This window comes from Channa argus, chromosome 3, assembly GCF_033026475.1.
Source record: "Channa argus isolate prfri chromosome 3, Channa argus male v1.0, whole genome shotgun sequence".
NCBI classification, from domain to species: domain Eukaryota; kingdom Metazoa; phylum Chordata; class Actinopteri; order Anabantiformes; family Channidae; genus Channa; species Channa argus.
The window spans coordinates 28691585-28715580 of NC_090199.1; the positions used below are offsets into that span (position 1 = coordinate 28691585).

The 23996-nt window shown below is 37.5% G+C and overlaps 1 protein-coding gene across 8 annotated transcripts in view; it reads right to left on the minus strand.

Moving 5' to 3' along the window:
• LOC137124065 (glutamate receptor 2-like) overlaps positions 1–17467 on the minus strand; it is a 68113-nt gene extending 50646 nt beyond the window's left edge. For 2 of the 8 annotated variants that reach the window (XR_010913904.1, XM_067498688.1), the window contains exons 1-2: positions 17065–17459; positions 567–707 (exon numbers count right to left, since the gene is read on the minus strand). Coding sequence is in view for 6 of the 8 variants with exons in the window: in XM_067498688.1 (XP_067354789.1) it covers positions 567–707; positions 17065–17134 (211 nt within the window). In the remaining 2 variants the exon portion in view is untranslated. Of the gene's footprint in view, positions 1–566; positions 708–17064 lie in introns of all 8 variants that reach the window. The other 6 variants (XR_010913905.1, XM_067498691.1, XM_067498687.1 and 3 more) reach the window with 6 other exon arrangements.
• Between the last annotated feature and the right edge of the window lie 6529 nt (positions 17468–23996).

Genomic DNA, 23996 nt, shown 5'->3' on the forward strand with positions numbered 1-23996 from the left:
GTGGGAAAGTGGTTAAGATAATGGATGGATGGATGAATATCCTCCTACATTGCTAGTTACTGGTCCAATAGTAATTAAAAAGGTCTTTTCAAATTGGACGTGCTCTTCAAGTGTGATCCAACTGTGCATTTCCTACTGTGATTACCACTGTTATTCATGGTACTGTGAACAGAACTGAACTCTAGTATTTAAAATATGCTTTGTACTGTATTTAAAACAGGCTTGTTTTAAGAAAGAGATAAATAAAATTCTTATTGTCACTGTTGTCATAGTCGGCTAATGTGAAAATTCATCTGGAGATTATGTACTGTTTATAACTCTGGATAAGCGGAAGATGATGGATGGATGGAAATAAAAAATTGCACTCTGGTTGTACAGCCTCTTCCCTCACTAATTATCTTTGGCCCAGTGTAGACATTGAAACCTATAGTAACAGGTTGAAACGCTGATAAGAAAATACTGATAAAAACCTACTACCTCAATGTTTCATTCATTGCTAATGAGAAAGATATAAATGAGACCATATGTAATTTATCATACGGTGTTGAAAATGAGATAACACTTACAGCAGTTAGTGACAGCAAAGCTGTTGGCCACCTCCAGGTTGTCTATGTGTGGAGTCAGTCTGAAATCTGCCATTCCAAACTGTACCATGCCAACTCTAAATGCACTGTACTCCTGGTCTGCACCCCTAGGGAATAGACCACCTGGCACATGCACACGCACACGCACACGCAAACACACACACACACACACACACACACAGAGTCAGACAAGTAAGAAATCAACAATAAAAGCAGAATTACTGTAGATATTATAGAATATATTATATACACTGATCAGGCATAACATTATGACTACCTATGCAATTTAATGTAATCCAATGCATTGGCTCTGTCATGAATTCTATTTTTGACTAATTTATTTTAAATAGGGTGGCTAAAACATTACAACCACCACTTCTTATAATGCACTCCAGTATGACTGCACCACCCACGTTGACCGCAATATTAAACACGGCGTAGAATCATCACTTTTCTGACAGCCTGATCAGTGTATATGTACACTATTACACAGTTTTCGAGAGACAATAAATACCACAGCACTGTACACAATAAAGTTATGTCACATTTGTCGCAGGCAATCTAGACTAAAATATTTTAAAACAGCAGTATACTATTTTTTCATCAGTATACTGTATATTAAACGAATGTATTACGTTTAATGGCAAATAGATTAAAGGGCATGAAAAATTTATAATTTATGGTAAATGGTCTGCACTTATATAGCGCTTTTCTACCTATTGGCACTCAAAGCGCTTTACACTGCTTCTTATTTACCCATTCACACTCACATTCATACACCGATGGGGAAGTTGCTATGCAGCTGACAGCCACTGACAGCCACCCACTACAGCCACCCCTTATCAAAGTCTTAATTGATTCTACATAAATTTCAAAACTTAGTCAAATTTAATAGTCTAATTTGAGTTGTCACTCGGCACTTACATATACTTACATGTAAAGCCAATCATACTGTCCCACCCCCTGCTTACGCAAAAGGATTATTTGACAAGGTGTTAATCAAACACTGTGCTGCTGTTAAGCTTGATGAGCCAGTAGTGATGAGTGTTGTCAACTTTGTCACTACATTTAGTGAGTATTTTGTCCCCAGAGTCTTTTTCAAAAAAGCGACTATTGACAAATCTAGTTACGCTTTCTGGTGTTATTGTAGACTTTTGGAGATTGACATTAAGCAAATACATAAGCAATACATGCTTATGTATTTTTCTCACTCTTCTCAATTAGCAGCGGGTATTGCCATAGGACCCTCTCACATCCCAAAGTAATCACAGGTGCCCAGTCTCCACGAAGCACCCGCACCTGCAGTCAGACCTGGAGATGTTCACCTCTCCTCCACACCCAGATCACAAATGAAATGAATCGCACATGCACCGAATCCACCGGTGGTACTCATACCAGTAAGATATTACAATAGAAAGAAAATCATACAGAAAATACAAAATATAAAAATATATACAAAAATATTTTTTGTGATGCAAAATGTGAGCTGTGGACACCAATTTTTGTAAAGGTTCAGGAAGACAGCTAACCAGTTTGTTTTGGTTGCAATAAGCTGAGAATAAATGTTACAAACATGAGTAGCTCTCTGTCATTTTCATTTTATAAAAGTACCTCTTATTGGAAAAAAGCAGGAGACCCCTGACTTAGAGGAATATCTACAGATCTCGATGCTTTTGCAGCCCAACTGCTCTGGTTGTCTGCTCTTGCTACTGCTGCTACCAAATAACTGGAACTGATGCAGAACTCATTTTTCATGAGCTACACAAATTAGTGCAGTCAGACCAACATTCACTGACTTCACAAACACTGACTAAATAGCTTTCTTTGTTCATTTGCTACTCACCTACAGTATTTCTCTCTTTCCATCTTACCAACTAACTGCACCACTATCATTGTTTCCCTGGAAAGACTGATTGAAAAGTTGTACTGTAATTTGTGTCTCTTCCCTCTCTATGAAAGCTGCCTTTTCACTTTGCTTCCAGTGTGGCTGTTCAAAATAGCCATAAACACTATCAATTCCAATGTGGTCAGACACCATGGTTTAAGTTCAGAGTTGTTGGTTCGATCATTGACTCCTCCGGTCACATATGCTGAGTGCCCTTGTCACTGAACCCCAATTAGTTGCTCTCGGTGAGTGTTGGCCAGCTGCATAGCAGCTCCCCTATCAGTGTGTGAGTGAGTGTGTGATTGTGAGTACGAATGGGTGAATAAGAAGCAGTGTAAAGCGCTTTGAGTGCCAAGAGTTAGAAAAGCGCTATAAGTGCAGACCATTAACCATTTACAAAGCCTGCTACGTCAAGTTCCTGCACATAAACCGGTTAGACTGTGGGAAGCCATCCATTACAGGTAAAGTTCTTGCAGTAGGGTTGTCATTTTCTTTATTTTATTCATTTTTTCTGTATAAGTCTATCTCTGTCCTTTCACCTTAAATGTATGTCCAACATTACTTTGCTGTAGCAGCAGTACATGTTGGAAATTTAGGAAATTTGTTTTGATAAAAACAAATCCTACAAAAGGCTACTACGTTTTGGAAAAAAAAATATAAGAGGAACCATGCTTCTCTAGTTTTTTGAAGTTCAAATATACAGTGAAGGACCTCCAGGGATCAATCTGCACTAGCTGCCCAAAGACACTTCCTGCATGACTACATAAACAGTCCCACTATGCCCTAGTAGTAGCATTAGGAAACATTGTGAAGATCCCTCCATGTGACAGAGCTCAGTCATAGACATAAAATATTTAATTATTCTTCTCACCTATTTTACAACCACCTATTACTGCTCATCCAGATTTCTTTATATACATTTCACAACCCCTGGCACAGTGACTATCGTCCAATCCTGATCAAAGTGTGGGTCAAAGGGAGGGGGCCCAGTTTACAACTCATTGTTTTTCATTAAATCATTAACATGCACTGCAGAAGAAGAAATAAATCAGTATCAATTTAAAAACTTCTACCTCAACTGAGCAGCACTACTATTTGTGGAGCTGGCAGAATTAGGTCATATTTCCACACATACACTTGTTGGCCCTGAGCATTGAGGCTGGGACTATATAAGCAGAGCATGGCCTCTTGCATCAAAGCAGAATTACAAGCTTCTGTGAGTATTAACATGCTAACATGAATTAAGGTCACTATTAATAATGGCAATTAACCTTTGTCATATGGGCTCCTTTTACTTTCATGCCCTGCTGTCAAACACAATTAACACATTAAGGCTGTGTAAGCTGAAATGTAGTTACTGTTATAAAATCTTTGTTTTTGCCTGCTTCCTGTGCCTCATAGGAGCCCCCTTTAATTCCCTCTAGCCAAGTCAAGTCTGCCCTAGCTGGTCTTTCACTCCCCATTTTTCCTGCATCTGCCTTTGTCTTTAAAGTGTAATAGCTTTAAAGACAACCAGAGAAAGACTTTAGAGACTTTTTCCATTATGGAATTAATGTATCTGCTCAGCTGACAAATGTTGTCCCTCTTACTCATAGACAATGAGCAACCTGCTGATCATGGTTTTGAGTGTTAATATATATGTTCTGGACAACAACCACCAAAGTGCATAGTCATATAATTAAATAATCCTAGATAACCTTATGCAGGATTATACCATCCAGGATAACTAATTTGATCCTAGAACTGTTCACTGACCTTAGAAAAACAGGGCTCAGATTTGTGATCAGGAAAAACAATAGAAATGAAAATTACTAACTCTGCAAGCAAGATAACATGATGTATTTTGAAAAGAAGCATAGTTGATGAAATATATTTTGCTTATGGAGCTCAAAACAATATAAGTGTCTCAATAATCATCCATAACATTAAACACACTTGGGGGTTTTAAGGTTGCAGTAGACAGGTGTCAGTCTATCCATTGACTGGTTATTTCAGCAGCGCTACAGACTCATACACTGTACTGCCTAGACAGGGGTCAATATAGAAAAAATCTAATGCTGCAACATTGTCAGTGTCAGAACATCACAGCTGGCTGCATATGGGGCTGTGTAGCCACTAGCAGTGTGAACCTCTCCCTCTCAAAGGATTCTGCATTGCATAGAGAAAGTGTTCACGTGCTTAACTCTATTCCAAAATGGATGAAATTCATTATTAAACTCAAAATTCTCTGGTGGATACTGTTTTCACTGATCATCCTTGAGATGTTTCTACAACTTGATTAGAGTCCACCTGTGGGAAAGTAAATTGATGAGACATGATTTGGAAAAGCATATTAAAAAATCCTGTCTATATAAGGTACAACAGTTAACGTTGCATGTCAGAGCACAAACCAAGCCCTGAAGTCCAAGGAATTGTCTTTACACCTCTGAGACATGATTGTATATCGAGACACAATTTTTCAGTCAGCACTGAAGGTCTCAATGAGCGCAGTGGCCTCCATCATCCATCAAGTTTGGAACCCATAGCACTCTTTGTAGAGTAGGCCAGACTTCCAAACTGAGCAATCGAGAGAGTAGGTCTTGGTCAGGGAGATGACCGTGAACCTGATGGTCATTCTGAAAGAGCTCCAGCATTTCTCTTTGGAAAGAGGAGAAGCTTCCTGAACATTCATCTCTGCAGCATTCCACCAATCAGGCCTATATAGTAGATTGGCAAGGCAGAAACCACTCCTTAATAAAAGGCACATGAAACCCCACCTGAAGGACTCTCAGACCATGAGAAACAAAATTCATGATACAAAGATTAAACTCTTTGGCCTGGGTTATCCTTAACCCACAATACTGTAAAAGACTTGAGGCTGTAATTGGTGCTAAAGGTGCTTCAACAAAGTATTAAGCAAAGTGTATATATATTTATATACATGTGATTTTCTTCATTTTTTATTTAAGCTTCCTTTATGTTGTCATTCTGGGGTATTGTTTGTAGACTTTTGAACAAAATAATAAATATAATCCATTTTGAAATAAGGCTGTAACATAACAAAATGTGGAAAAACATAAGTGAATACTATTAAGTTATGTGATTACTTTCTGGATGCACATTCTGGAAGCATCTTGATACATGGTCCACAATATGATACAAAAATGGTACAGATCAATAAGAATTAAGAATGTGGGGACTGTGGCTAGAAGAAACTAGACACTTTTGTCTTGGAACATCTTGGCTTTCGGACACTGTCTCACTCTGACAAACAAATGTAGCAAATTTTTCTTAATATATATTGGGGTTGATTTGCTATGTATGTTTCCTATATTTGTTAGAGAATGACAGCGGGTAATTAATGTTCATTAATAATTCAAATGCGCTGTATCTGCAATAGATCTAAACATTTTTGAACATACAGTGTCAGTACAACACCATTAAAGCTTTCCCCACATTATAAATTACAGTTTCTTGTGTTTCAAGCTGATTATTAAGGCAAAGTTTCAGTTTTGTTTTATATACACATATTTGCAGTAGTGAAAATAAATGGGCTGCACTTATATAGCGCTTTCCTACCTTTTGTCACTCAAAGAGCTATGCAGCTGGACAACACTCACCATGAGCAACTAGGCTGGGGTTCAGTGTCACCCTAATAAAACTACTAGCACAATAATCTAATTACCAAAGCAGGAACTGGCAAGGTCTGGGTCAGCATTTACAGACAGGAATCACGAATAGTGACTACACAGTCTGTTTCCTATTTCCCTTTATGCTCCTAAAAACTATATGCCTTTTCTGTATATTTATTAGCAAAGAAATGTAAATAAAAGAAAACATAACTAGAACATAATATATCTTATTAACATTTACAATGCAATTAAAAATATACAATAGTAATTTAAAAATGACAATGACTGATAATATTAGATTAATAGAACATTTTATGACTGTGTCCTTTAAAATGAGGGCACTTTAATAATGTTAACTCATTAGTACTTTTAGTTAAGTACATTTTCCATTGCATATTTCTATTTATGATATGGTAAAGATGATGAGATGAAGTCCAACAATTCACCCTATCATGCAGTGCTGAGATTTTCTCTCACACACGCACACACACACACAAACACACATATATTAATCTTTACACCCCTAGATGCTCTGCAGAAGTCTGATTCCTGTCCAGCACTCCCCCACAACATTTATATCGATATAATATTGTTGCTGATCAGTGTATATATAAAGCCCATAAACAGTCAGCAGTTAAAACAACCTTCTATACAACATTAAAACAGACCAAACTACCGCCTACCTAATAAAATGATAACTAATCCAAATAATGATTAAATATAAAGTGGAATGTCTGTCCCCACCACATTTATTTCTGCTCAGAATAATACTTTTGAAACTATTCATACAAATGTCAAAGTGATGCAATCACCCATAGAAAACCCCTACAGTGGTGCATTGTTGCCTAAGAAAGTGGTGGTTTTATAATCCACTTTCTGCATAACGCAGAGACACTGCTCACATGTTCACTTCACTCTGATGAAGTTCTCTCTCCTACAGCTTTCTGCAGTTACAGCCAATTTTGTTCTCCATTATTTGCATTTACAACCCCAATTCAAAAAAAGGTGGGATGATGTGTAAAACATAAATAAAAACAGAATGCAATGAGTTGCAAATCTCATCAACCAATATTTTATCCACAGTGGAACATAAACAAGATATCAGGTGCTGAAACTGAGACATTTTACCGTTTCATGGAAATTAGCTCATTTAGAATTTGATGGCAACAACACATCTCAAAAAAGTTGGAACAGGGGCAACAAAAGGCTTGAAAAGTCACTGTCTATGAACACAGTTCACTGCACATTCCAAAAATGTTAGTTAAACCTGTATCATGCAAAGAAGAAGTCATATGTGAACACAATCCAGAATTAACACCATGTTCCCTGGGCTCATTTAAAATAGTCTAAGGTGAAATGCAAAACATGGATGCTGTGTCCTGCTGACTAAAGAGGAGGGGGACCATCCAGCTTGTTATCAGTGGACAGTTCAAAAGCCTGCATCTCTGATGGTATGGGGGTACATTAGTGCCTGTGGCGTGGGCAGCTTACACATCTGGAAAGGCACCATCAATGCTGTAAAGTACATAGAGGTTTTACACCAACATATGCTCCCATTAACACAACGTCTCTTTCAGAGAAGTCCTTGCATATTTCAGCAAGACAATGCTAAACCACATACTGAATCCATCACAACCAAATGGCTTCACAGGAGAAGAGTCCAGGTGCTAAACTGGCCTGTCTGCAGTCAGGACCTTTCACGAATAGAAAAAATTTGGTGCATCATAAAACCAAAAATCCAGCAACAAAGACCCAGGACTGTTGAATAGCTGGAATCCTGCATCAGACCAGAATGGGACAACATTCATTTCCTAAAACTCCAGAAACTTGTCTCCTCACTTCCAAGGCATTTACAGACAGTTGTTAAAAGAAGAGGGGATGCTACACAATGGGAAACGTGTTGCTGCCATCAAATTCAAAATGAGTGAATATTTAACATGAAATGGTTGTAAATAAAATATGGGTTGATGATATATGCAAATCATTGCATTCTGTTTTTATTTACATTTTATACATCATCACGACTTTTTTTGAATTGGGGTTGTGAATGTAAAACAGAAGAACAAAATTGGCTGTATCTCTGCAGACAGCTGTAGCAGAGAGAACTTCATCATAGTGAGGTGAGCAGAGGCTCTGCGTTATTCGGAAAGTGGATTATAAAACCACCACTTTCTCAGGCAAAATTAACCCTTCCACATACTGTAGTATAAGTTAACAATAGTAAATGGCAATGATTAAAAGTACATGCCTCCCCTCTCTGATTGCAAAAAATGAGCAGGGTTAACAGGTAATCCACAGTGCAGTACTGAATCTGTACGGCAGCAATATTATTTATTTAAGCGATAAATAAAATAAAAACATTTTCCAATAAACAAATGGATGATAACTTAATTGGCCTTGTTGTTTTCAAAGGGACTATAAGTGAACAAGAGTTGAACATGTAATTGCAACATAACCAGGCGACATGGATGGGCTCCCATTTAGTCACAAGGGCTCTGGTGAGATCCAAGGCCTCAGTCAGGACAGAAGACACACAGAGCATCAAACATACACTGATATCTAAAATATAAGCAGGGAGAGAGGATGTTAACCCTAATGTTGATGGGTAAAAAATATTATTTACAATTTTAGTCAGCTTTATTTAGGACAATGCTGATCCACTTATAGCACATGCAAGAATAGAGAACAGACAATAGACAGAATAGAAAACTGTTCCACAAGTGGTTATTTTGCCTACCCTTGCTGAATTCCTTTACTATCTTCACCACCTCATGGTTTTATTATAAAAGTATTATATGGGATTTAAACAAATATTATGAACTAATAAATGTTGATTTACCATTATGGGTTAACCACTCATCAGGACATATAAATCAACTCTGCCTTTACCAGCTGTGATTTTTGACTCCTATTTTTCAATAATTGCTATACATTTTTATACATGTGTTTATCCTTTATTGCCATAATTGGTATTGTTTAAAATACACTTTTCTTAGCAGCGCATTTTGACTTTTGTACTTGTAAAATGTAGATATTGTATTACTCATAGGGTTTGCTCATGTCTCCTGTCTCATTCCTCACTTGCTTTCACTATAACTGCTTAAAATACAGAATATTTCTTTGTCAACAATTTAGAGAGATAATCCAAGACCCCTATTTAGTATTTGCACTTTTATGCTTAATTTCAATTTTAGAACATGCAGCGCATTAAATGAACAAAGAATTTAAAGTGGTACTTCTACCTGTGGTGGAGTACAAGTTCACTTTACTTGAGTATCTTGTTTATGTAAGCTACTTCTGCCACTTTTGCAATTTCAGTATTGCAGTGTACAATATTTTATTGTTGAACTTGCTCAAAGTTTCAATTTGTCACATGCTAACACACTAAACTAATACATGTAAAGGCAATGTCTGTTTAACATCTGGTCAAAGAGAGCATGTTAGAATCATGTCAGTCACCAAATTAGAATTTACAACCTTGTTTCAAAAAAGTTGGGACGCTGTAAAATATAAATAAAAAATAAATGCAATAATGTACAAATCATCAACCTATATTTGATTTTAAATGTTTCAAAGACAACCTATCCAATGTTCAAACTAAGACAAGTGCCTGATTTTTCTTAGGTTATGACAACAAATAATTGGGAACATTTTGTAATGTAAAATAACCTGGTGGAACATCTCACAACTAATGAGGTTTACTGGCAACAGGTCAATATCATGATTGGGTATAAAAAGAGCATCCCTTAATAGTTCACTGTTTATAGTCCAAAAATGTTTTTTACTGGAAAATTGCTAAGAATTGTGGGATTTTATTATTTATAATCCATAATTTTAGTAAGTAAGATTCAGAGAATTCAGAAAAATCCCCATAAACAAGAGATAAGGCTTAAAACCAGTATTGGCTGTGATAACAACAACAACAAAAACAATAATAATAATACATTTTATTTATCAGCGGCTTTCTTAACATTCAAGGTCACCTTACAGACAAGATAAAGCAACAAACAAATTAGCAGAAGTAGAATATAAGAAAACCAACATAAAATAAACAGAAAAAAGAAGAATGTTTTGATTACTGATTTTAGGTGGAATAGGCAAGACGGAAAAGGTGAGTTTTAAGACGGGATTTGAACATGGGAAGAAAGTCTTTGGATCGGAGGTCTGATGGAAGGGAATTCCAGAGATGGGGACAAAGCAACTAAATACTCTAGCCCCAAAAGAAGACAGGTGAGCTTGTGAGGGGACAGGAGGTGGGCTGAGGATGAATGTAGGGAGCGTGAGGGTGTATATTACTGAAGGAGGTCTGACAGGTTTGGGGATGCTAGGTTACGAAAGGCTTTGTAAGAAGTAAAATCTTATAGTTAATGCGGAGATGGACCGGGAGCCAATGGAGTTTTTGATGCAAACCAAACAAGAGAGAATAACCATAAGCTAACTCTTAAAAAGTGTATTTGAGCAACTGTTGGTCGAACTTGAGTTTTTAATATACAGTAGGTTTATTTAGATTTTTTCTTTAGTGACTTTTCAGTGTCTAGTGTTCAGTTTTGTGGTTTCTATCAACTTAAAACCCCCATTAGTCCCATTAACCTGACATTACCATTTGAGCGGAAGTGCTTTAAACGGATTTCCCCTAGAAGCTTTCATATAATGTTGATAGAAAGGCGCGTTTAAACATTTTGTGCCAATTAACTAAGCATTTTTACATAGCTGCACAAAGTTAATTAACAGACTTGACAGCAGTGAGGAAATGTGCTTATTGAAACCTATCTGCGTTTAACCAGTCAACATAGGTATCATTAACTTTAGCTAAGTCATGCTATAGTTAGGAATTTTTTACACAATTCCAATAAATAAACTCATATCCTCCCCGAACACACTATTCAAAGGGTTCCTTTCCTCCCCGGCTCAATGAGCGAACTGGTGGTCGAGTGACGAAAACAATGAATGCAGAGATGGAGCACAGATTGTGAGAGCAAAGTTGGAAACTTGAGAAATAAAATGCTGTTTTTGAGTGTTTTGCAGTGGTTGGGTCCTAAAAGACAAATGGAAACCGCAACACAATCCTGCAGTAAGGATTTCATGCAAATTATTTTCATACTTCTGATGGGCAAAAGTGGTCATAGTTACTATGACTGCCTGTTGATTTGGTATGTTCGTGTGGACACAGATTTATTTAAAAATTGTGCTTGTGTCGACGAAGAGAGGGATTCCCCCAGGTTAAAAGCCCTACATCTATGTGTGTACTAGGCTTCAGAGAGAGCTGTGTTGTTTTTAGCTGTTAGCTGACATGTAATTCACTGAGGGAGCAAGTGAAGTTAGTTTAGCAATAGTATGCAGCAGCACTGTGAAAGATTACCCAAGGGGCAGCGATTGTCAAACCAACTTCTGCTCGCTGTCTGCCCAGTGGTACAGCGATGCTCTTTTCCTTGTTTCACCTCTCATACACAAGGACCTGATTGTCTATCATTACGCTGCTTCTTTAATGTTTTTACAACTTGGAAAGACTCAAGAGCCCTTTTGCTTTAAATATTTCTACATGTACTAAAGCACTAAAGAGAATAGAATGTATTTCTCCTGCTCTGAAAGAGTTGTTTGTCGTTTAACGCAGATTGGATACTTCAAGCCGGGGCGCAGCCTACTCCTTTTGGTAGAACGTTTTCTACTTGCTACTAAGGTAAGCATTATACACCATCAGACACAACATTACCACCTGTGCAACTTAATGCAATCCAATACAGTGCCTTTATGTTTATAATTGTGTAGTAAAAAGTGCATTATGAGAAGAGGTGGTTCTAATGTTCTGGCTACTTTATTGTAAATAGGGTGGCCAAAACTTTAGAAATCTCCTCTCATAAATGACTCCACTACCCACTTTGACCTCAATAATAATCACATAGTAGAATTATCACCTTTCTGACAGTTTCAACCTAAAATCTAAGAAATTATTACCTTGCAAAAGTAAATTCATCGGTGTATGTCTTAAGACTATTTGATATGGATTACAGAATTGTGTATTTAGAAAACAATACATTCTACAGCTGATTTGTTCTTTTTTTGTTCTTCTCTATTTTGAAGCTCTGCAGAAAAACTGGATTTTACTATCTGATGGAGACTGGGAAAGGGAATATTAGATAGGTTATTGCAGATACAATGGATGACATTTCCCTACATGTGACAGGAGGTGGTGAAGCAACAAGCCAGGACCAATCCCCTAATCAAACACATGTACTGTTCCACCAAAGAGGTAGTAATGGGAATAAACTGGTTACAGTTTGGGTTAAATTACAATAGAGAGTAGTAATTTGGCATATCTAGTGGTGGGTTGGCAAGATTGGAATAAAGCAATGCACTGAGCTACTGTCAATTCACTTTTTGTATCTGCTCCTGTAATTGTTGTAATGTATTGTTGTGTTAGTTAGGCACAAGTTACATTCCACACTGGCCAAATATTTCCTTTATAAGCTTATTTTATTATTTTTTTCAGTCTACTGCAGAGGTCCAGCTGATGTCCAGCTCAAGAGAGCAGATCAGAATGACCAAGAAGAGAAACTTGTGAAATGACTGCAGACACCATGCAAACTTTGATCAGATACAGTACATCTCTGTCACCTAAAAGGGGCCCGACTGATGGCTAATACAGTAGTAGCTATTTGTGCTGTCTGTTTATCAGCATTTAGTGCTAACAGTTAGATATTTTAATTGTCAGAAAATTATTATGGACATACTTCACAAACAAAACAGCTTTTTCTAGCCTAACTATTGTAGTTTTTTCTTTCTTTTTGCTCTCCCTATGTTATACTAAACTAAACAATTTTGAATAAAGGTATTTTCAGATAACAAAGTCTTTGAAAACCATACTTGACATTTACTGTCAGGCATAGCCATTGGCAGTTTGACAATTTTGTGTTGTTTAGACCAAAGAAGTGAGAAAAGTTGCAGCCTCGCTGTAGAGATTTTACAACAATTGAATCAATAGACCAGGGGCTGTCAGTGACTTTAATATTTTTACAGTAATAATCCAATACAAACCAATTTCTTTTAATCGTGCACCTACAATCATGCCTTTTTGTGAGAAGTTATGTTCAGCTTGGTGAGCTCCGCTAGATGTAAACATGTGACCATGACTGTCTTTAAAAATGTGGAATCATAAAATAAATCGACAATAACTTGACCTAGGCTGATGGCATTAATGTTCAAAGTGAGTGTGTCCTTAAGGCCCCTAACCATGCTCTGGGAGATGATGCAGATGACCACATCAGGGGATGGCATGTAAGTTTCAAAAGTCATGTGCATGTCAGACTGCCATACTGTGGGGTTTAGTGGTGTAACTTATTATAGCTGATCTGTGATCCATACAGATCACCTTCCACAGTTCTGACCTCAGATTAAGAATCTACAATATGCAATTTAGGATAATGGTAGCATAAATCAATCCACTCTTTGTCCTCCTTCTCTTCAGTCATTTAGAGATTTTCTTCACTTTATATGCTCCACCACACTTTGCACAGCCCTTCAGGTATTAAATTTTATCAAATTTAAATCAGAATGCATCAAAAACTCTACCCTTACACTGCCATGATGGCAAGACACTACAGTGGTCTGCCTGGGAGTTTCTAGAATGTTCTCTATGGCAGAGGACAGTAAATAAAAAGAATGTGAAGTTATAAGATCACATCTGCTTTATTTCTGTTATATTTATACCCCATTTTTTTCCTCTTAATGTGAACAATGATCTGATCTGTGACCTAATAATTGTGATTCAAACTGATCTGTGAATCTGTAAATTGAATTAAAAAAGGCGGCGATTTTTAAAGCGGGGGTTCACCCTAATTCCAATAATCTCAATGTATTTTCAAATCCTTAGTGATTTTTAAATGCAGATTATTTGTTTTTTTTTAAATCACCAAAGTAGGACATAATTCTCAGATTACTGACTTGAATAGTTTGTGCTGCTCAGAGTATTAATAATGTCATTAAACAGCAGTAGTGTTTAGCACCTGTTAATCTGGATACTCTACAGCAACAGTAGACGTTCCAGGTCCTTGAGAATTGCAGCCCTGATTGTTTTCCAACTATCTCTGCTCTAACCACTGCTGATTGACTTTATTAGGTGTGTTCAGTCAATAAGAATCTGGAAGATACCATTTTAGATTATGGTGGAGTGAGGAAAGACAAAGTTATATGTTATCTCTTCAGGTTCTGATTGACTGAACACACCTGACCCAGTCAATTAGCAGTGGGTTGTGCTGAGATGAATGAAAACCAAGCAGGGCAGTGATCCTTGAGAACCAGATTTGAGAACTACTGCTCTTCAGATTACAGATACTACAGATACTGTATTTTTCAGTGTAACAGGGATACAGTTTCTGAAAAAGATGTTTCTGGGGACTGATTGAAATTGGTGAGAAGCATTAAAGAAATGTCATCCACTTCCATTGTACTGAGGTGGAGGTGTTGTTGTTGAGTAGTAATAAGTCAATAAAATGCTGTTTTATGAAAAATTCTGTGGGTTTAATGTTATTTTTATTGGTTTACGACTTTAGTATTTTTATTAAATAATTGCAATTATTATACAAAGCCCAAGAAAAACAGTTTTCAGAGATGGTTAGAAGTTCCTGGCTCAGCTCTTCATAGCAATGTTTGCCACACTGCTGGGGAAAGGACTACAAGATCCACTAAAGACACTGGCCTCATCATAAAATTGCGTGTGCCTTATCCAACACTATTTTCTTTCACTTTTAAAATGCCATTAAAAATCATGGAGCTTTTGAACATCAGAACATAATCACCAATATTTAGAAACAGCATGGGTACAAAGCTGGTTGTAGTTGTGTGAATGGGTGAATGGGAAGCAACATTGTAAAGCGCTTTGGATAAAAGCACTATATAAGCGACTATTTATTTACAAAGACCGAAGTATTCAGATTTTGCTATATTACTGATATGGGCAGAAAATGAGAGGGTACTGTCCAGCATGACACCCAGACTCTTAACCTAAGGGAATGGTGGGATAGTCAGTCAATGTATACCAAGAAACTATTGGTTTTGGAGAGTATGGATTTAGTTCCTACAAGAAGTGTATTATGTTTGAGATCGTTGTGTGAAAACCAGTCTTTAATTTCCAACAAGCAGTTGGAAAGGGAAGGAGGGGGGTTTGGTGGACAGGTACAGGTGGGTGTCATCTCTATAACAGTGGAGCTGGATATTATGTTTTCTAAATATTGAACCAAGGGGTAGTAGATATATGTTGAAGAGGAGGGGGCAGAAGGACTAATGCCCTGAGGGACAGCAGTATTGACAGGGGCAGGTTGAGATGAGTAGTTCTGTAATTGAACAAACTTAGACTGGCCAGATATGTATGAAGTGAACCAGGTGGGCACATTGTCTATGATACCGATAGAAATTAAATGGTTGAGAATAAGGTGATAAATTGTGTCAAATGCTGCAATTAGGTTGAGGAGGATGAGAATAGTAAGTGGTCTAGAATCTGCAGCTAACAGGAGATCATTTGAGATCATTTGTGATTTTTACCAGGGCTGGCTCTGTGCTATAATCGGGGCAGAATTTTTTTCAGATTGGAATTGTTCATACAGATTATGGTTTGATTATGGATTATGGACCTGAAAAGCAACTGTTTTTTCCAGAACTTTTGAGCGAAATTGTAAATTCGTAATTGCCCTGAAATTATTCAAATTGGAAGGGTCTGAACCAGGTTTTTTTGTTTTGTTTTTGTTTTGTTTCTTAGTAATGGAAGTAATAAGTCCAGTTTTCAAAGAGGATGGGAGATGTGTATAATGTTGGTGATAAAAGTAGGCAAAGAAGGGCCACAAGCTTTAACCACATCTTCACTCTGTTAGCACTGTATTAAAACCAACATGATTCTGATTCTGTAGTTGAAATCACTGCATGTTAAGGAACACGTCTGAAAACCATTGTCAAGAAACACAATTTGTACAGTAACTGTAACAAGATCCAAAAACAGCACCACCTTCTTTGAGACCGACCTCATTTAAAATGGACTGAGGTAAAGCAGAAAAAAGTAAAGCAACGCAGTTACCTGAGGAGGCAGATTGTTAAATACGAGGTGATGCAACACAGTGGTAACCATGGTCATGTCCTAACTTTTTTAAAAGATTTTGCGGGCATCAAACTCTACATGATAATTTAAACATTGGAATTCAACTGAATTAAACTTTCAATTATGTTTTGCACAGCACACAGTATACTTAAAGGGTCGTAGTTCAAAGCACCACTGTGCACCCCAGAGCCCCGAGCATGCCAGTCAGTTCTGATGATCATTTTTTGACAATGGAGCTCTATGGCACAGAGGACTAAAACATATCATATATGAATATGGATATGAACACAAGAAACAGCAGCGTGTACTCTTTGAAATAATATGTACGTTTTCAATGTACATATTATATCTTACAATCATATCTTACAACCTTTGTAAGATGATATAATATGCATTGCCATACATTTTGTCAAATCTTTGCCACAAGGAAGTATAATATTTTAAGACAATAGAAAACATTGTAGGAATTCTAGGCTATGTCTAGTTAAGGCCTATGCATGTGTTAATGTAATGGCATGTGACTGAACAATCCAACGGTACATTCTGTTTGGGGGTCGTTCTACCAACACTTGCGGACCAACAAGGAGCTATAGAAAAACTAGACCTGAAGTAATGGGTTAGATCTCGTGCCAGTTAACGCCTTAATGCCACGCACATAGAAGCATATACACAAACGAACATGTTGACATAATTAGAGCACTGCAGCAGCAGCTGAGCGGTCAGGAGGCCTGTCGTTTATGAGAGCGGTGCAAGGAGACCATAAATGAGGCAGAGCCACATTACTGGAAGGAAGACGTGGGCAACGACGCAGGGGGTAAGAGGAAAAGCGAACAGTAGGAAGAATTTTGACAGACGAATGAGACACAGAAAACGGTCGGGTGGTGATAGAAATACAAATCCTACCGATTTGGACGCTGGGAGATCCGCACAACACATCGCGCCATAGGAGTGTGACCACAAACAGCAGCTTCATGGTTGATGTTCAGGCTCGCCAACGCGACGCCACTGCAGCCTACGGTAGCGGTTCCTACCAAAACATCTCTTCCATCACACGGTGACAGTTCATGGCCTCATTCCAGCTTCCTTCAGGAGCGTCTCGAGCTCTGCGGATGCTCTAGATTCTCTCTTGAGATGCGCGTGCCGCTGCTGCTGCTGCTGAACCGAGTGCGCGCGCCGAGGATTGCCAAGGAATACCGATGAGGCACGACTGAGAACCGAGAGCAGCCGACAGCTAAACGTACTGCAGCCTTTATATCACCAAGATGAGGCTAAAGGAAACTTATAGATAGTTACCTACAGTAGTTTATAGATCATGGTCTTCACCTCTTCATATAATGCATTCCAGTACAAATATATATATATATATATATATATATATATATATATATATAAAAAATTTTGTGTGTGTGTGTGTGTGTGTTTGTATATATGTTCATTTAAATTTTATTCCATGTATACATGTATACATAATAAACTTTTTTTGTAATAAACTTTTTTCACATTTGAATTTGAAAAAAGTGTACAAAAATGTTTATTAAAAATGTATACATGGAATAAAATTTGAATATATGCAATGAATACATAATGCAGTCCAAAAAATATGTATATGTAAAAATATTCAAACAGATTGAACATGATATGTTAAGCCATGTAATGTATACTGTACTAAAAAAGAATGTAAAGCATATAAAATGTGGGGATGGCTTTTATTTTTCTAAAGACATTACAAAGGAAGTGATGGGGCCACAATCCTTGACCTTTGGAAAAAACAGTCCCACTAGAAATTCATAATGTTGCAATCACAACAACTAATTCATTCAATCCCCTGTGAAACGATATAAAAACATTGCACAACGCGACGATAATAGTGCATATATATGGTTGAAGGGGTTTTGGATGGCAAAAGTGCAGTTGGTTTAGTTTATTTTATGTTTCCCAGTGTTTTTGTTGTACATGTGTCGAGACCAGTCAAACCACAGCATAACACTGTAGTGGTCATGGTCTTTCTACTGCATGTCTTACTATCTGGGTTCTTGAGATGACCACAAATGCTTGTCAATGCCTCTGCATTATCTGCAGCCTTGTGTATTTTGTCTAAATTGGTTGTAACAAGCATCTTTTTAAAAAACTTTGTGCTATAAACAGAACCTAATAATATTACACATTTCTGATTCAGTATGGAACTGGAAATATTTGCAGAAGATAGCTGGTTACTGGTGACTGCTTGTCTTATATGATCGGGAGACAATCTACGCTTACGGTGTAGACAGAACTAGGCGTTGTTTATCGGCCTAATACATATCTGACCTCACCAAGACATACTTTGTTCTTGTGATGGGCTTCTTTGTCATCATATGGGGCCATTTAAACCTTAATGCATCCTCCTTCTCTGTCATGTAATACCAGACACATAAACCAAAGCAAAGGGTGTCCAGATGTGCCTACTCAGAATGTCACAGGCCCAGTGGGCAGCCTACATGTAACCTGTGTAGCTCTATTTTCAGTAGGGAGAAGGACACAATATAAATTTGTTAGTGTTACTCAATGGACTGTCTGCTGGCCTCATTTCTGCAGGCCATGCTCCTGCCTCAAGTTCATAGCCTGTAGGCTAACTGCAGCAGAAATGGATTATGACAGCATGCTTCAAAGCCTGAGTGGAGTGTTAGGCATGTTGTATCAGGTTTGGAGGTAATGTTCTACACCACGTCCTAGAAAACATTCACCTCCCTGCAGCTCACACTCATTTACCTATCAAATAACATTTTCATCAGGAAACTGTGTCTAGGTAAAAAATCCTACTGTTTTAGGTAGTGTTTTAGTATTTTTACATAATATACTACCACTACTACATGTACATGTAAGTAAATTAACCAAAACTACAGGTTAGATAATTTAGAGGAAAGTGAGGTAAATTACATTCTTTTAAACGACGCAGATTGAATATCCTATTCCAAAATATATAAACATTTTCATAGATTTAGACTTAGTTTTCTATTAATACACTGTATATTTGTGCCTGGATTTTGGAGAGAAATGTCACCAATAAAGAGAGAGAATTTATTAAAGACAAAAACACAAGAAATAGCAGGATAGGCAGAGACTGTTTACAATGTTAACAATAATAAACATGTTTTTAAAAACTTAAAATAGCAGGCAACTGAAATAAACCTTACATAATAATAATGATAATTTAATAACATAATGTTCTATGGGTTTAACAAAACATTTGAAAGTGACATTAATAAAGCCAAACCATTAATAATTCCTTATGTTATGCAGCTGAAACTATTTACATCCACAAGAAAACACTTTCCACCCTTTGCAAGTCTGGCTGATTATTAGTTTTATCAGTCTGACAATAAAGTAGTCCTTGAACCGGATGTTCACTATGACTTAGTGCTTTACTTAGATAAAATCTCAGAGGCATAGGTAGGTCCATTCAGTATCATTGATCTGTAATCTTTGGGCCTTAATACTAGGGTACAAGATCTCATAATGGAAAATAAAGATGTTTGTTTTTTGAGCTGGCTCAAAGTTAAGGTGGAGGTGGTCCTATAACTTCCAAGGGGTCAAAAATATTGAATTACGCTCACTGACCCCTACAACTTCTTAGGCATAGGTTTTTTTTGCCTTTTCTTTCTTCTTTGAAAGTCACAAGAGATTCAAAGAGGTGCTGGAAAAACTTTTGATCCACATCGACATGATTGCATCACATTGTTGCTGCAGGTTTATTGGCTGCACATCTATGCAAATCTCAGATTCCACCACATTCCAAAGGTGCTCTACTGCATTAAGATCTGGTGAATGTGGTGACAATTTCAGTACAGTGAACTCATTTTCATGTTCAAGAAACCAGTTTGAGATGATTTTAGCTTTTTGACACGGTGCCTTATCCTGCTGGATGTAGCCAGAAGATGGGTACTATGATGGGACTAGCCCATGGCCTTTAGTGAGTAAGGTGCAGATTTACCATACTACACTAGTACCTCCAATTCTATTAGTTAGTTCCATGTAGCTGGCAGAATACAGTTGTTGTTGTCTAGTTGTGTGGACAAATAGAATGCACCAGATAACAACATAGACACATTTTCAAAAAACTGTTGTCATTGTGATACTTACAAAATGTTCATGTGTGCTTCAGTCCATCCACCAACAGGACACAGGTCAAGACTGTCAAATAGAAAGTGGGAGGTTTCAAAGCTCTTTACAGCAGGGGGAACTTAGGTTATACCACATTGGCATTAAAAAGAGAGAAGTTTTATGCTTTTAGAATATAGTCTGTCTAAACAACATCCATTGTTCCTGTATTATACAAATTAGAATAAAATATTGAAGGGGTTTATGATGTTTCCACATATTAGTACTAGTAGTAATAGTAATAGATTGCCTTAATTGATGATTAATTAGTGGTGATTTGTCTTTGTAGGAGACAAAATAGAGCATTATAGAGTATATAAGCCGGGAGTAGTAGCTCCTAGAGGGTGATTGTTGCCGTTCAGATGTAGAACTGCTGCTAGTTGCACATTAGCAAACCTTATTTTCTCTTTCTGTTGAGTTTTAGTTTTCTTTATTTTGTTTTGACCAATTTTAAGCTTTATTTTGTATGTTTATTTTTTTATTTTTTAGGAAAAAAATCAATTTAAGAAAATGTCACAAACAACTACCCCAATATATAAAACATTCCAAAGATTCTGTGCTACATTCTACTACTTTCTTGTAATATCGCGCTTTTCCCCTTTGGTTAAAAACATTTTGGACATGTGAACAAGAAGAGAAAATAAAATAAAATGGCAGGATGATAGCTGTTGAGATTATAAATCTACATGATTCTCACCTAGAATCCTCATTTTGGATGTCCACTGTCTCTTTAGTGCTGTGTAAAGAACACATATAGACTGTCAGATTATTGCCCTGTACATTACTATGTACAAATTTACATTTTGGTGACCAGTTACCTGTTTGTCAAAGTATCCAAACATTACACCCATTTAGACAAACCTCAGGCTGCAGACATCCTTTCCTTTCTTACCACATTTGATTGGAATCTGGTCCCAACCCCACGAAGTCAACCACCTAAAATCCCATTTTCACCCAATACTGCATCACTGACAACATTTTGGTAATTTCTCTGCATTTATAAGATCACTTCTTTATTAAGATCAGCTTCTTTTTTCCCTAACCCTTTCTATACTTTGGGGCAACTGTGGCGCAGGAAGGTACAGCAGTTGTCCACTAATCTCACAGTTGCTGGTTTGGTCCCCAGCTCCTCTGGTCACATGTCAAAGTTTCCTTGAGCAAGACACTGAACCCCAACTTAGTTGCTCCCGGTGAGTGTTGGCCAGCTGCATAGCAGCTCCCCCACTGGTGTGTGTGTGTGATTGTGAGTGCAGATGGGTGAATAAGAAGCAGTGTAAAGTGCTTTGAGTGCCAATAGGTAGAAAAGTGCTATGTAAGTGCAGACCATTTACCATATACTCCCACCCTGGGCATTATTCTCCACCAGAACCTCAGGTCTCTAAATCCACTTTTCTTCCCAGGTCTCTGCAGCCGTAGCACAGGTCTTTTTCACTCTTGACATGGACACAGCCACTGACAGCTTCTCCATCACACTCTCAACCTGTCTGTATAGTCTCTGCTCCCTGTCTTCCAGACTTGCCTATCCCTTACCTCCTAATCTCTGGCTCATTGAGCTTATCGATGAACAAGGCACCATGCTCAGAATGGCTGAGCAGAACAAGACCCCATCTGTTCAAGCTAAATAGCAGAAACTGCTTTGTGTCTCACAGAGCAGAATAACCAAGGCAAAAACTGAATACTACCAGAACAAAGTTAGCAACAGTACTGGCACCAGGGAGTTGTTCACAACTTCATGTTAATCCTTTAGCCCCCTCCATGTCTTCCGTCTTCTTCATTAACAAGGTGGCAGCCATTAGTTTACAGTTCTCCCCACTAGATGAACACATCCTGCTAACTTCATCAAACAGTGATTCACTGGTTGTTTTTCTCATCCACACTCCTCCTCTTAAACCATCCTATTACCTGTTCTCTGGATCCCATCATTTTTACTATCCCACAAATAACTACCCCCAAACTAATCCCAGCCACTACACAAATCCTTTAATACAGCTCTCACAACAGGCCCTTTCCCCACCACAGGCCCAGATTACCCCACTGCTTTAGACGCCTAATGTAAAGTTTCTAACTCTTATAGCCTCTTCACTAATGTCTCACAGGGCTCACTTCTTGGTCTCCTTCTTTTCTCGATGACACACAGCTCTAACTACTGTTTTAACCAGGTTTCAACCATTCCTCGAAAGACATTTCTGCCTGTTCCTACAATCAAAAACACATACAAAAACTCTAGTTAAGCATTTTCAAAAAATGTTGTGTTCTTAAAACTACAGAATGCAGTTTTATTTGAATTAATACAGTAAATATTTGTATGAAATGTGGTTATTAAGAAGTAAGAAATGAAATCAATAAATGTCATAATAATTAACTGTATAGAGATCCGGGCTTTTGAATTTTTTGAAAATAATGGGAGCTGGGTGCTACCATTTTCTTGTTGACAAAAGGAGACCTTAGTATCTCCATCAGTCTCTGTTGTCAACACCCATCTTATCTTCCTTGCTATTTTTCGTAAATGGTATATGTCATTGTGTTGTCATAGATGTGGAAGTGTACAGAAGAAAAACATCCAGAAACCTCTGCCAGCCTTTCCATATCCACCTACTTCTCTATGCATAACATTATGACCACCTGTACAATCTAATGCAATCCAATAAAAATCAATATAATGGGATAATGATCTAGGATCAGAACATCCAGCCTTACTCATTTGAACTTTGATCTGTTAAGCCATAGAATGGGCCCTTGAGTAAAGCTGGCCTGCCACAAGAACTGTAAAAGCTCAACTCCAGTTTCCCAAAAATAACTAATCTTTACAGCTTGACAATTTAAACATTAAAAATCCTCTAAACTCAAAATCCAATTCACAAATGTGAAAATAAACCCAGCAAAAAGTACAGAGTATGTGGACTTCTGAAAAAGTATTTTCTAGTATTTTTTAGTTAGGTGTACAAAGACTTAAAGATGTAATCTCCTCTGGTATGTCATCCTGTGAAATCAGAAAGTAAAATATAAGACAAGGGAAAAAAAAAAACAACATTGTTGGCACAGAGTATTGTATAGTAGGAAGGAGCCCAACTTATTTTTTCTGCATACACTATGATAATGTAACTTTTATTTAAAAAAAAAAACACACAATTTTGAGACCTGTGCAAGCTCCAGTGGTATAATACGCTCAAATAAGTAGCCTTCTGTGCAGCCCATAAAGGTACATGAACAATTCAAATATATATACAAAGATACTGACAGACACTTTCATTATATTGGCAGGCTTTATAATGTTTAGTTAGCATTTAACAGAGCATGGGAACGGCTTAACATGTTTATGCAAAGTCCCAAGTGGAACGGTGAAGATACAGGGAGCAGAGGTGAAGGATGTGTAGGACTTGAAGTACTTAGGGGGAACGTTTCAGAGCAATGGACAGTGTGGTGAAGAGAGATGAAGAGGTGTGTGCAAGCAGGTTGGAACGGGTGGAGAGAAGTGTTGTATGCGTTGTGTGATAAAAGAGTATCAGCAAGAATGAAAGGAAAGGTGTTCAAGACATTGGTGAGACCAGCGATGTTGTACAGCTTGTAGAGACAGTGGCACTATAGAAAAGACAGGAAGCAGAGCTGGAGGTGGCAGAGCTTAAGATGTTGAGGTTCTTTTTGTGAGTGACGAGGATGGACAGGAACTGGAATGAGTACATCAGAGGGAAAGCTCATGT